This window comes from Xenopus laevis, chromosome 4S (genome assembly GCF_017654675.1).
Source record: "Xenopus laevis strain J_2021 chromosome 4S, Xenopus_laevis_v10.1, whole genome shotgun sequence".
NCBI lineage: Eukaryota > Metazoa > Chordata > Amphibia > Anura > Pipidae > Xenopus > Xenopus laevis.
This window is the reverse complement of record NC_054378.1, coordinates 92,671,300-92,686,330: the sequence shown is the minus strand read 5'-3', so window position 1 is coordinate 92,686,330 and position 15,031 is coordinate 92,671,300. Positions and strand designations below refer to the sequence as shown.

General features: G+C 37.9%; 2 protein-coding genes across 3 annotated transcripts in view; one reads left to right on the top strand and one right to left on the bottom strand.

The window, feature by feature from the left end:
* Nucleotides 1–15,031, top strand: part of cdc73.S (cell division cycle 73 S homeolog) — a 44,638-nt gene that overhangs the window by 16,519 nt on the left and 13,088 nt on the right. For both annotated transcript variants that reach the window (XM_018259339.2, NM_001086043.1), the window contains 1 exon segment: nucleotides 14,692–14,749. In XM_018259339.2, the coding sequence (XP_018114828.1) occupies nucleotides 14,692–14,749 (58 nt within the window).
* b3galt2l.S (Beta-1,3-galactosyltransferase 2 like S homeolog) lies at nucleotides 4,157–8,919 on the bottom strand. Its single transcript, NM_001094098.1, is given in 2 exon segments — nucleotides 4,157–5,868; nucleotides 8,613–8,919. A coding segment is annotated over 1 exon segment (1,263 nt). The 5' UTR covers nucleotides 5,733–5,868; nucleotides 8,613–8,919; the 3' UTR covers nucleotides 4,157–4,469.

Below are 15,031 nucleotides of genomic sequence, written 5' to 3'. Positions count from 1 at the left end.
CTAACATAATAGCCAGAACACTACTTCCTGCTTTTCAGCTGTCTTTGTTTACACTGACTGGTTACCGTGGCTGCCGACTTGAGAGGGGGCACATGGGTCATATCTGTTGCTTTTGAATATGAGCTAAATGCAAAATCATTGAACAGATATGTCCCATGTGGCCCCCCCTTCAAGTCGCTGACTAGCTCAGAGTGACAGAGCTGAAAAGCAGGAATTAGTGTTCTGGCTATTACGTTAGACATCCAGTCACTGCAGCCTTTATACATTACATTAACACTAACTAACTATACTAGAAACATTTTTTTATTTTGCACAGCCTATTTACACAGTTTTTATTTTTACACTGAACTGTTCATTTAAGACTTGGTACCAATAAGGCGTAAGGTTTCCATCGTTTTGTTGCCAGATGATAGGTGACAAAAAGTTGGGAATTGCCCTCACACAAAGTCCTTAGAAATCCTGGTTTTTGACAAATTTATATTCTGGGAAAAAATACAGCACAGCATGGATGTGAATCATTGCCAGTTGTTACAGGGCACAATCTATTTTTTTTCAGTCTACAATTATTTTTGTTGGTCATAAATTTTTAAGGAAGAAATGTAATCAAAGCTACTGGTCTAAATCAACCACTTAGGAGGTAACATTTACCGGTACCTGCTGAAAGACACCTGATTGGTTGTTATGGGTTAATAGACCTGGGCATATTTTGCTGTGTGTATTACATGCCCCACAAGTCTTTTCCCCCCCCCAAAAAAAATCTGTTTTAATCCCATTAACAAGGAACTTCTTCACACTTCCTCTCACTGTAAATACTATTTTTTGAAATCTGTTTACAGTCCAGCGTATCATTTTTATATTCCTCACTGCATTATAGAATAGTTGCTTAATCAAGGATAATGTCCTTTTTCTAAAAAGTGTTTTCAATGTAAACTGCCTTGCTTGAGCTTCTTGTTTCTCCAGTTCTAGGACCCTGATGGTTAGCAGCATTGGAATGTGGTCATTCATTACTGGTCACTTGATGATTTGCCACAGTGGGAAGTCCCATGAATGCTCATCAGCATGTCCAGGCAAGGGGTCACACTTTCCTTGCAGCTATGTATTTGTTGTGAGTGGCCTCTGGCTATTCCCACATTTTGTAATCTGTTTTCTGAGGAGAAATCGCAGAGATCCTGCAACTTTATTCTTGCTTTGCATTAAAAGTTACTTGGCTGAAGCTCTGCATGCAATCATTGCATGACTATAAATTAACATGATTGGTGGTGTATGTCAAAAAATATTTCTAATATAATTAGTTATCCAAAAATGTAATGTCTAAAGGCTGGAGTGACTGGATGTCTAACATAATAACCAGAACACTACTTCCTGCTTTTCAGCTCTCTTGGTTTCCACTGACTGGTTACCTGGCATTAACCAATCAGTGACTTTGGGGGGGGGCACATGGGTCATAACTGTTGCTTTTGAATCTGAGCTGAATGCTGAGGATGCTGTCCCATGTAGCCCCCCTTCAAGTCGCTGACTAACTTGGAGTTAGAGAGCTGAAAAGCAGGAAGTAGTGTTATGGCTATTATGTTACACATCCAGTCACTCTAGCCTTTATACATTACATTTTTGGCTAATTAACTATTAGAAATATTATTTATTTGCACAGCCTATCTATTTAGCCAGTTTTTACTTTTACACTGAACTGTTCCTTTAATCACATTGATCAGTTGAAGCTGGTGTGTTGTTGCACCAGTACTATAGCCATTGTTGCTGCACAGTAGTTTAAAGCAGATTTGCGCTAGTCACCTTACTTTTAATCTATATCAGATGCAGTAACTTTTCTGGTAAAATATTTTACAGCTATGTATGTATATAGATATATATTTATAGTCATTGAAACATATCGCCCCATAGACATATACACCTCCTAGAATGCATTATATGTATTCAATTTTTTGAAAACTGTAATCGAAGCTTGGCGTATATCGTTCTATGTCCCAGGGCTTCTAGTGGTTATCGTGGTTTTTGGATAATTGATTTTTGTTTTCTGTTTTTTTGCTTTTTATCTCTTTAATTGTCTACCTTCAGAGAGCAAACCTATCATCTTGGACACTTTATACTTTCCAAGCAGTTTTAAAAAAAGAATCTCTAGGAAAGATTTTCCCATGATGCAGCAGCATCCCCGATACACCCGATATTTAGTGATTACTAAAAAACACATTTGATCTCTTGTTAAAAGAGGTCCTTGTACTATATGTGCTCATTACTGATCAGTCTACATTTGTCAGCGATTTTTAGCTTTCTTACCCAGTTCATAAGCCAGAAAAGGCATGAAACTGACAAAACCAATTGCAGTTTCCTTAAAACATAATGCCTTTGGATTACGTCCGTCATCTGGAGATGGTTACCCTATTGGAGGCAAAGGTACACTTGAGCTGTAGATCGTGTATTTCATGGCTGGGCGTGAATGTTCACAAAAAAACTATGGTGCAAAGAGATGCTTAGTTGACTTGTGTAAGGCTTTTGGCGCGGGGGTTGTCACTGCTATGGGCTGTGCCTTCTTGGCAATATTTTGGAGGCTTTGGCCAGTTGTAAAATCGGTGTAATGTTGAATTCTGTCATTTCATGGCCCATAAATTTGTTACAGGGCATCTGTCACCCAAAAAAATTATTTAAAATCCTATTTTATCTCATTATTCAAGCAAAATGAACTTTAATTACACAATATAAATTATTTGAATCTTATTTCCTTCGGTCTGGGAATTCATAATTACAGCAAGTACGCAGGAGCCATTTTGTGGACACTGTTATTAAGACAAGCCTTACATCATCTCAGAATCTTGTTTGTGCACCAGAATGGGGGCCCTGATGTCCATCCCCATGCACTGGTTACACAATTAAATGGTGAAGAGAAGGGGGGGGGGAATGTGGGAGAGCAGTGACATCTAGGAATTGCTGAATGGAAATTTAAAGTAATTGTCGGCCCGCCTCTATGCCTAGAGGAGTGGCAGACAATATTTGATTGACAGCTGAGATTTTTAAATGAGCTTATAACAGCTAGGATTGCTTTCATAAAAAATAGAAATTGGATTTCATGTTTAATTTGAAAAGGACTTTTATTATACAGATTTACTTTAAGGGTAGTAAAACACTGGTTTTCCATTAATATGGAGTTATGCTGTGGATGTTAACATCATGTTCAAGGTTCGTTCTTTAGGGCAAGAGATACAAGCAAAGCAGTTAAAATAAAGAATTACTTGTATGAATAGGGTACTATTGGATATTGGCACTATGGCAATGCCATATTTTTGAGTATTCTGGGTAATGTTCCCATACCTTTACACTTCCTAGAAAATCATCTTAAATATTATGCACTGATATTTGAAATTATAAGTCTGCAAAGCTACAACAGTGAGTTGGTGTTTATATTGCTAGCAAGTGTGTAGGATAGCTATTCTACAGGTATGGGACCTGTAATTCAAAATGCTCGGGACCTGGGGGTTTTCAGATAGCAGATCTTTCCATAATTTGGATCTCTATCTTGTCTACTAGAAAATTATATAACCATTAAATAAACCAAATAGGCTGGTTTTGCTTCCAATAAGGATTAATTATATTTTAGTTTGGATCAAGTACAAGGTACTGTGTTGTTGTTGTTGTTGTTGTTATCGAAAATGGAAATCACTTTTAAAAATTTGGATAAAATGGAGTCTATGGGAGACATCATGTCCGTAATTCTGAGCTTTTTGGATAATTGCTTTCCAGATTACAAATTCCATACCTGTACAGGTATGGGACCCGTTATCCAGAATAGCACCTGGGGCTTTCTGGATAACAGATCTTTCTGTAATTTGCATCTAAACACATTGTCTACTAGAAAATCATGTTAATATTACATAAACCCAAATAGGCTGGTTTTTCTTTCAATTAACGATTCATTATATCTTAGTTTATTACACAGAAAAAGGAAAAATTTAAAAAAATTTGTATTAGGATACATGGGAGACTCCTTTCTGTAATTCTGAGCTTTCTGGATAGCGGTTTTCCGGATAACTGATGCCATACTTGTATTTCAAATACCTGAAATCTCTATTTCTACAACAATTGGTGCTTGAGGCTGCTGATCTGTGTTTCATGCTCCCCATTTTTTATTAACAAATACACTTCCCTTGTGTTTGTATGCAAAATTTGACCAGTTGAATTTTATTGGCACATAAAAGAGCATGTGTACCATGAAAGTGTGCATGCGTCTTATTGCACAGATTTTATACACAACATTTTTATGCATTGTTTGTTTTTGTCAATACCCTTTAGTTCCTGTTTTTGATCATTTATTTTCTAATAATCTTTTGAAAATAAAAAAATAATTTCCCCATTATCCTCCTTTGGAAAAGCCTTTCCCAGTAAGCTTGCCAATCCACTGCACATGCTTTTTGTAAATATTTTCAATTTGCACAATAGAATCTATTATTTAACGTGTTGTCCATTTAGTGCATTTTACGGTGCCGATACTTGCTGGCTTTTTCCTTGGCTGCATTGGCACAGGCATTGTGCTTATTCTGTTGTAAGTGATTCCAGTATTTAATAAGTTCTCCGGGCTGGAACTGATGGGAAGTAATAAGGTGACTATATTTACAGCTAGAGTATGAAACCCTCCAATGATTGAAGACAAATTCATTTGGCGGAGGCGCAGGATCAATACGCAGCTTTGCAAGACAAATCCCAACATATACATCCTCTAAATGCAAACGTCTGATACTAAGAGACACTTTGAAGATTTTCTCAGCAAGGTCCCCGGAGAACACGTAGCCAGTCCCTGAGCAAAATACTGGGTAACGCTCGCTGGGGTATAAATCCTGGGGCATGTACCATTTGCTGTCTTTGTTCCGGTTTGGCGCATACCCTCTCATTAAATATCCTGTGAAATAATTGGTTCGTGGGGGGAGATCAGGCTTCAGCAGCTTGTGTATTAAGTATTCCGTGTTAACGAACATATCACTGTCAGTTTTCATGACGTACAAAACTTTTGGACAATATGTTGCTACCCAGTTCATGCCCATTAATGTTTTAATGGTCAAATTGTAGTAGGTGTCTAAATACTCTTGCTGGATAATGTCATGATATTGCCTGCTTTCATCCATAATGGCTCGCTGGATTGATCCATCTGCCGTGGAATGTAACCCAAGTAAAAACAACCTTACTGTTGGAATCCCCGGAGCAAGGCTCTCGTTACCCCAAGTTTGTCTAATCGCTTGCCGGGCCTCCGTCTGCCTTGGTTCTGCTGCTATGAGCAGAATAAGGAATGGAGTTTTCTCCTGGCACTTCTCAGGCTCGTTAATGATATATTTGAAATGATACACATTTTGGTGTCCAGAGCCTTTTTCACTGTAGATACTTCCATTTGTGCTTAGTGTGTTCTCCAACCCAGTTACTCCTTGTTGTAACAACTCCGTGCTGCTCACATTAGAAGCAGTGTGAGGCTTTAACGTTTGAGCGCCCTCCTTCCAGATACTCCTTAGCGAGCTGTTCGTTTCACTTTTTGTTGCCCTGTATCCTCGTATTGTGTGCGTCACTGGGGTTTCTTTGAGTCCTGTTCTGCCCGAGAGTGAGCTGTGGTGGTTAAAAAGGAGCAACATTGCAAATAAAAACACAAGTGATATAAGACCAGTGAGGTGAGTGCGGAACAGAGACCTCTTGCTATTCCAGGTCATTTTGACAAAACAGCAATGCCGTCTCCTCCACTGAAGCATGCTGTTTGTGATACTGCCCCGCGCTCTATCGCACAGGTCCTGATTCACTCGTCCCGCACTCTGTGCGGCTGTCACTCTTCTTTGGTGTTAGGCTTCATTATTCATTTGCCACTTGCTTTATCAAGTAAAGGAGGATCTGCAAAGAGAAGCACTTGCGTTAAACCAACACTTCATCACTAGATTCAAGACATGATAAAAACCTCAACAGCTTATTCCTTTCCAATTATCCAGCTGTTTTGACCGAAATTGCCTTATAGCCTAATTAGTAGATGTTGCCGCTGTCCGGTTATTGACTAAACTGCTGAATAAAGACTTTGTCCGGCTGATTTAACTCTCGCTTGCTGCTGGATATGCTTAAGTCCTCTGCTTGGGCCAGGCTTCTAGTTAGGTGAATAATCATGTAGCTAATTTAGTGAAATAATGTGTTCATTTAATCTGCTGATTTTGTTTTCAGTGCTTGTCATGTGCACTGAGAAGCCTGCTGCATGTGCAAGTTGATGGGAGCTGGGTTGTGTTAGTCACACTACGCTGCTTCGCATGTTTTCATTGGCAGCCGCTGTGTTCAAAAAGTCAATGAGAAGATGCAGTTGTCAAAACTCATTTTCAGGGTTCAATAGCTATTCCCTTTCAGTCTGCTTACACTTTATACACTTAAGATGTAATGTCAGAACAAATGCTTGGAATGTCATTCATTCAAAAATCCACTACTTTACATTGATTTTTTTTTTATATATATATAAAAAAGGCTGTGATTGTTAAAATATTTAAGCATCTCTCTGGGGTTTTGCGTGTTAAAAGTTGCTTCCTCAAGAGGGAGCCAAAGTTACGTGTTATGGTGACTGTTGTACTGGACTGAACTAAAGGCACTTCAATCGGTTGGTAGGGGTGATCATGTTTTTAGCTTGTTGTATACAGGTATGGGACCTATTGTCCACAATGCTCAGGACCTGGGGCTTCCCGGATAACTGGTCTTTCTGTAATTTGGATCTTCATGCCTTCAGTCTTTTAGACAATCATGAAAACATTACATAAACCCAATGGACTGGTTCTGCCTTCAATAAGGATGAATTATATATATGTTTGGATCATGTACAAGGTGTTTAATTATTACAGACAAAAGGGAAATCGTTTTTAAAAATTTGGATTAAATTGAATCTATGGGAGACGGCCTTTCCGTAATTTAGAACTTTCTTCATAACGGGTTTCCGGATAACGAATCCCATACCTGTACAAGTTTTTTCTGCAATTATAAGTATACATAATTACAATTTAGCTCTGAACCAGATTGCCAGTGTTTATTGTAAAGCTATGCTACATCCAGCCTCATATATTTACATTTCAAAATGTTGTGCCTGTGATAGTATTTCATAGGATATGCATCTTTATTGCTCAATTGCTAGTCTGAGGGTTCATTTATTAAGGAAGTTGTTCTATTTCCAGTTTGTTTTCTGCTGGGCATTTTTAACTTCCTGTTACATTAACCTATTGATGACATTACATGGGTTTACTGTGGAACATATTTAATGTTTCTGTATGCTCTAAAGCTAATCTTTTTAATCAAATATATTTTTTTTCAGTTTTAGTTGATCTCACAAGTAGCATGGAAACTGGTGAACAATGCATGTGCTCGGCTGACACATTTAGCCGATTTTGTTCATCTTATTCACCCTGGGATAATATATGGAAATGCTATTCAATGTTTCCTTTCCTCTCTGCTAAAGGAAAATCTAGATTACTGTTCCAGATGCACCAATGCCTGTGCTTCCTCCTGCAGCCTGTAAAATGACATTGTTCACATAGTCCAACTATAATCTATGTTAAGATTAAAATCTTGTCTCAGTCAGTGGGGTAGTATGGTGAAGGAATGGTTTCAGTGAACCGTGTCTATACAAAGATTTCCCATGCCTTAGCCATAAAAAATCATTGTAAATTTCCCCTGGCTGTTATAAAGACAGCTGAGCAGCACAGGGTAGCCTGGGGACTAAATAATAGATTAGATTCAATTTTAAAGTTTCTTGTAATGTTATTACTGTAGCAATATGTTTTTGTTGCATGTTTATTGCTTATAGTTGGTATTGGCATCCCTGGTACCTAGGGTTGACACCTGGCCGGTATTTTACCCTCCTGGCCAATAAAAATTATGGTTGATTCCAATTTTATTTATAGGGAAAAAAGATAAATATATAGGAAGGCCGGTATTTTTTTCTGGAAAAGGTGGCAACCCTGCTGGTACCCAGTGTTCCTAATCCAACCATTCATTGTAGCCCATTGCAGGCCACATGGAATTAAACCTTTATTTCCAGTGTCCCATTGCATTAGGACTAATAGCATTTAACAAAGCAGTTCATTGGCACAAACGAGCTGTATTCATGGCAAATATAGTATCTCATATTTTTGCACACTCTACAAACCTTGTCCCAAATTCTGCAGTGTTTTAATGACTTCCAAATGTACACATCAATTCCCTACTATTACACCTCTATGACAGTCCTCGCTACCCATTTAAATGTAAGGTAATGTTAATTTTCTGGTAAGGGATAAATATGCCTTTCCCCTAATCACATGGAACCGCTTTCTGATTCCCCATCTGCTTGAATCTAAATTGCGGATTTGCTATTAATGATTCCCTAGTCTCAGCAGCTTGCTGAAGTCACTGAAGCTTAGAGATTACTTTAGATAAAAATTAAATATGACCTACTTTGTAAGAGGTTTAGCTTTCCCCTATATAAGCGACTTTCCCCATGGCAAGCAGTTATGGACTATATAATACCAGGCATTGGGTTTCATAGCAAACACCAGCTTTTTGCAGGATTTGCCCAGCAACTTTTGGGTTAAATGGTTTAAGCAAATGAAATTGTCGCGCTTTTTTTTTTTACGTACCTTTTTTACTGAATTTGCTCATGATGGTTGGAATTCACTTATTGAGAATAGTTTGGGCACATCATCACTTGGCCAGAGAAAATGTGTATTGGAACATGCGCACTTGGGAAATGTCCTCTCTGCGTATGCTTGTGCTACTGTCTGTCCGCCTGCAGCCTGTCCTATTGCCTCTTCCATTCATTTTGTATATTCCTCTGGCTCACATTTACAAAGATCCCCAGCATTGTGTTGTGTGTAAAAGCCGCAGCTGGGTGCCTCGCCGGGTGCTGAGAGCCTCATCAGATCTTGCCTGGTGTCCCTGATGCAGTGTTTAACCGTCTGTATCCATGCACATATTAGCACATATCAGCAGTGTTAGAGAAAGCTCCGCAAGAACATAAAATCTATCTGAATGAAGCAATAGTCGAGGGTTTTACTCTGTCCTTGTTGCTAGGCTGCTTCCCTGGAAGACTGAGCTCTTTGGAGGGGGCGGGTGGGAAATCTATGGAGCAGCAGAGAAGCAGGTCTGTTTCCCAGGCTGTTTCTGCTGCTTCTCTTAGACTCAGTGGTTTAAATGTGGGATCTGACAGATGCCGTCTTCTGACAGAGCAGAATTGAACGTCACAGCCAGGCTAATACTCACGTGACAGCCTTGCTTGCATTTCTCCCTGTCTACAAGCAGCATCCAGCCCCCATGCTTTTGCTTATGACAATCATTAACAAGACCGCATGGATTTTACCATCTACACACGACTTCTATGTTGTTCGCCTGACCCCCGCATTAGGATGTCTTTTTGTAAGAATTACCCAGCTGCTGTCATACCAAGAGTGACACATTGGGGGTAACGTGTTACAGGCTCTCTTAAGCAACAATAAAAATCTAATGTAACATTGAAGTGTATTTACTTAACACTCCTGCAAAAAAAACACACACATAAAAAAATTAATTATATATATATATATATATATATATATATATATATATATATATATATATATATATATATATATATATATATATATTTATTAATCATTGATATATTTATTAATCATTGATATATTTATTTAGATTTCTATTATATATAATTTTATTAGTCACTTTTTCTTTCCTTCCAGCACTTTGGGGGTGGTTGGTAAACTGGAACTGCCTTCCAACCCTTTGGTATTTTGGGAGATTCATCTCATTGAATGTTTATGCATTTTACCTAGCACACACAGAGCTGGCACAGTCTATTATTCCCCTGTAGTCATGCTTTTCCTACTGAAGCTATGTAAGCAAGTTTTTAGGTACATAATAATTCCATAACTTTTTATGTACCCCTGTCTTTGCTGTTTGCTTATTTGCGTTCCATTAATTGAAATACTATGTGAAACATGAAGCGGCAGATTCAGGCATGTGTAATGTGAATATATGCACCTCCGAAAGCTTGTCTGGATACAGATTCTCTAATGTAAATGTACCAGTACCCTTTCATTAATACATTGGCAGTTTACTCCCATGTTAAGAAATGTTCCCCCCCCCCAACAACAACAAGACACCCTGTAAGCAAGATTTTAATGGTGTGTGTGTGTGTGTGTGTGTGTGTGTGTGTGTGTGTGTGTGTGTGTGTGTGTGTGTGTGTGTGTGTGTGTGTGTGTGTGTGTGTGTGTGTGTGTGTGTGTGTGTGTGTGTGTGTGTGGATGCATAACACAGTGCATCCCCCTGAGTATACACACTCTAAAACAACTGCAATAAATTATTCAGCACTTCATTCATCACATCAACTGAAGACAATGTCTGACTTGAATAAGAGCTTGGGAAAATTCCCTGAACCATACAGGAACTTTAACATGGCTGCACTATTGAAGTCAAGTCAAAGCTGCATGGTGGTTCTATATTTGCATGTAATGTAACATTTGTCCTAAGTCTAGATTTATTTGTAATTTTAGGATTTCAGTTCTTCAAAAACAATCCCTACCCCTTTTGTTGAAGCGTACAGTGAAAAAAAGAAAAGTGACCGTTAATCTAATGCCAGTGATGTAAATATTTAGGTTGTCAGGGAAGGCCATTAAGGCTGTACCAGAAGCTTATTGGAATTGTGCTGCTTTCCTATTACAATGTCTCCTTGCTTCCACCATCTCCAAAAGCTGCTTAGTATGGGGCATACTCTGCAGCACCAGCACAGCACTAAATTGATACATTTAGTTGATACATGAGTTCTCTTTGTCCCTGCTGAGCAGAATACCTGAGTTCCATTAAAGGCAGCTGTTAGAATTGATACAATAGTTGCTGATATTCCACAGATGCTGCTGAGAAATGTATCAAGTAATAATATCAATTAAATGTATCCACTAAATGTAGCAAACCTTAAACTTAGATTTTGCGAATCCGGTAAAAAATAAAAGATGCAAAGCAACTGAAAAAAAGACTGATCTAAAAAGAACTGGACTGAAAAAAGTGTTTGGAAGGTGAACAACCCTTTAAACTTTTAGTATGTTATAGAATGGCTCATTGAAGCAACTGTTCTATTGGTCTTCATTATTTATTTTTATTTATTTTTAATAATTTGCCGCCATCCTCTCACCCTTTCCAGCTGTCAAATGGGGGAGACTGACACATGTATAAAACATGTATATAAAAATAAATAATAAATAATAAAAAAGGTCTTTTAAAACTACACATTAGTTGTTATTGCAACTTTTGATTATTCATTTTTCTATTCAGGTCCTCTTCCTTATTCATGTGCCGGTCTCTTTAAATCAATGCATGGTTACTGTGGTAAATTGGACCCTAGCAACCAGATTGCCAAATTCGCAAATTGGAGAGCCGCTAAATAAAAAGCTAACTCAAAAACCACAGAAAATAAAAAATGAGAGAAGGTTTGCAGACATAAAGGTAGACAATCCGTTTAACAGCATCTTCTAAGTTAACTTTTAGGGGCAGATATAGCAGAGGGTGAGATTAGAATTTACCACAATAAAACTTTCTATTCATTCCTATGGTATTTTTAAAAGCATATTTATCAAATGGTGAACTCCATTGATAAATCTGATTCTAAAAATCTCATAGGAATGAATAGAAAGTGAGTTATATTGTGGTGAGTTCTAATCTCACACTTTGAGACAGTGTCGGACTGGCCCACCGGGATACCAGGAAAACTCCCGTTGGGCCCAGGTGTAAGTGGGCCCTCATGCTGCTAAACATTAGGCCTATTTCATGGCCATTCCCTATTTCTTTGAGAACAAAGCGGCTAAATAGATGGAATAATAGGTTATAGTATGTATAGCTAAAAGAGACTAGGAGAATAGAGGTTGAGTGTGGAGAGGAAGAATTATCGTACTGTCAGTGGGCCCCTAGTCTAAATTCTCTTGGTGGGCCCCTGCTGTCCCCGTCCGACACTGCTTTGATAAATCTGCCCCTAAGTATATTATAGTATGGCCAATTCTAATAAATGTTTCAATTCGTCTTCATTATTCATTATTATAGTCTTCTGACTCTTTCCAGCTTTCAAATGTGGAAAAAACTGGAGAGTTGCAGAATAAAGCGCTAAATAACTCAAACAACAAATGCAAACCAACTGAAACTTTCCCAGAATATCACTCTCTACATCATGCTAAAATTTAACTGAAAGGTGGACAATTAATAAATATACATACATACATACATACATACATACCATTCTGTTTTGGATGAAGTTCTCATCCTGCTCTTTTTTTGCCAAAGTACTTCTTGAGAAAGGAAGTTGCCCTAAAGAACATGTCCTCTGGTTCACACATAACCTTCTATCGGATTTTATAACTATCATTTTCATAAAACTAATGTTTGCACCAAACTAAAAAGCTCCACGTTGGCGTATTCCTCTCTGCCAGCTTAATTGTACCAGTGAGAGAGATCGCAAGAGTGAGCGTTATGCTTAGCTTTCATGTTTAGCACTGTGTAAAGAAATGGAAATTTTTAAGACTTTAGGTTTTCATACATTTCACCTTCAATTATTTAATGTTTTCTGTCGGTCATAAGATACACATTAGAAGTTCTATAAAACACTTGTTGGATCAATGGAAGGTCATGTATGTTTTATATTCTGTTGGTGTATGGGAGAGCATGGTAGATTGCTGCTTTCGGGGGGGGGGGGGTTGTCCTCTCTTAGTTTTGTGTCCCCAGTTGAGTTGTGTAGTGTTGGAAGTAGTAATTTTCAGCTGTACTTAAGCTTTTCTGTTTAGATTATAGATTGAGAGACAATCGAAGCAATTCCTTGCACTGAATGCAAATGGACAAATCAAAAATCATGTATCTGTCATCTTTCTAGTGCCTCCTTATTAAAAGTCTGAAATGACTGGACTGATGTAAATTTACTCAGATTCCCCATCAATTATTATATATGTTGTGTGGTGGATATGAGACTTACAAGCTCCCTATTCAACTTCCCTGTGTAGTGAGGTAGGGGTTAATCCATTAAAAAAAAAAAAAAAAAAGATCCATGAACCTGTTTGGTGTTTTTTTTTTGGTAGAGCTTTTACATTTATAACATTGACAAAAGTAAAAACAGTATCATTGCCCCTACCTTTATACCTGTGATGGTCTCTGAACTGACCTGTCACAAACAAGCCCCCATTCTTCATCTCCCATATAGGCTTCGGCAGTGCTCTCCAGCTTCTTGCATGTAGCGGGCCAATTATTTCTCACTCACTGTGTGTGAGCACTGTAAAATCTTAAAGGGGAACTATTGTAAAAATGAAAATTTAATATAAGCTTCGGCATACTGAAATAGGACACTTTGTAAATACAATCGATTAAATATTCTGCATTTCTGCATAATCAGTTGGGTGTCATATAATCATTGACAGTTAGATCCAATATATCTTATGGGGGGGCTCCTTTCCTGGCAGATCAAATAACTGATTCCAGTACAAACACAATCTAACAAAATAACTGCCTTTTGCACAAATTCTACATGTATAGAGATGTGATGTCGGGTGATTTTAATAGTGAGCTCTAATACATCTTCTAGGCAAAAGGATACCCCTATAAGATATATTGGATCTAACTGTCAATGATTATCTGACACCAAACTCCTGTATGAAGACAGAATGAAGAGAAAATGATGCTGAATTAGAGATAATGAAGATAAACTTGATTGTTTCAGAAATGGTACAGAATATTTAATTGATTGTATTTAGAAAGTTTCTTATTTCAGTATGATGAAGCTTGTGGAGCCTTTGAGCAGATGGGGGCCATAAAAACCCCAGTGGAGGCTCTCAGGCCTCCAATTGGACAAGTCTGGCCTTAGGGGCAAATCTCGGCTGTACTCATTGATTGGAATTTGGTAAATTGCTTAATTGAGAACACTTTGCTATCATTCGTTAACAAAGCAGCATTTTCTTTGGGGGGGTGATATGTCACTCAATGGACAGGTTTGATATCTATTATGTAGAATCTTATTTAAAGGCATATTTTAGGGACCTATTGTAAACCAGAGCAAGAAAATATGGGGAAATTCTGTGGCTATCCGAGGCATAGCTTTTTACTGCTACAGAGCTGGGGTAGCCCCATATACATATAAACATAAAGCATAACATTTGTAGAATAATTTTTTGCTTAGCTTTAGTCCCCCTTGGGGGTTATTCACTTTAAAGTTAATTTTTGGTACGGCGCAAATCATTTTCAATTGATTTTTTATGTTTTATTATTTGGGAGTTGCGCTTTGTATTCAGTATTACCCTAGCAAGCAGGTAGTAGTGTAAGAGATGGGAACATGAATAGGAGTTGCCTGATTAGTAAAAAAAATAATAAAACTGTATCCTCACAGAGCAGTATTTTTTCTTATTTTCTTGCAGGCCCAGTGGACTCCCCCCCCCCCCCCCTCTTTCCCTATTTCCCCATAGCCATAAAAATTGGACATTGTATGACATATGAAAAGTTACATTGAACTCCCCCTTTATGGTTTTGGTCCTTCCAGGGGCTGTCAGTCCCATCTTTTCTTTCTGAGGTGCAGAAAACATTTTGTAAAGACAGCTTATATGATTTAATTTCATTTAAATAAACATAGAGACGTAAAAATGATTGTTAACCACTTATGTTTGTTGACTAGTTATGACAATCTTCTTGTTTTTGTTTTTTTAGGAAGGTGCATCTGCCAGGAAGACACAGACTCCAGCTGTACAGCCTGTGCCACGACCAGGTAACTATATGTAGCTGCAGGTTATTGACATTGGCATAAATGTATCATAATGACTTTTTCCCATAAAAAGCAGGCATATTTTGGGTGTAGTTCGGTTATAAAATGTCCTGGACTAGTAGGGAGAGAGGTTTGTTGACTTTCCAGGCTGCATTTCTTATACAAGGAGAGCTTTATTCAACTAAAACACCATAAAATAGTACCTTTAGATATTCTGTTTATTATTACCAGTAGAGTGAGTCTGGCCAATACTTGCTCTGTATTCTAATAAGGAAATGAGAAGCT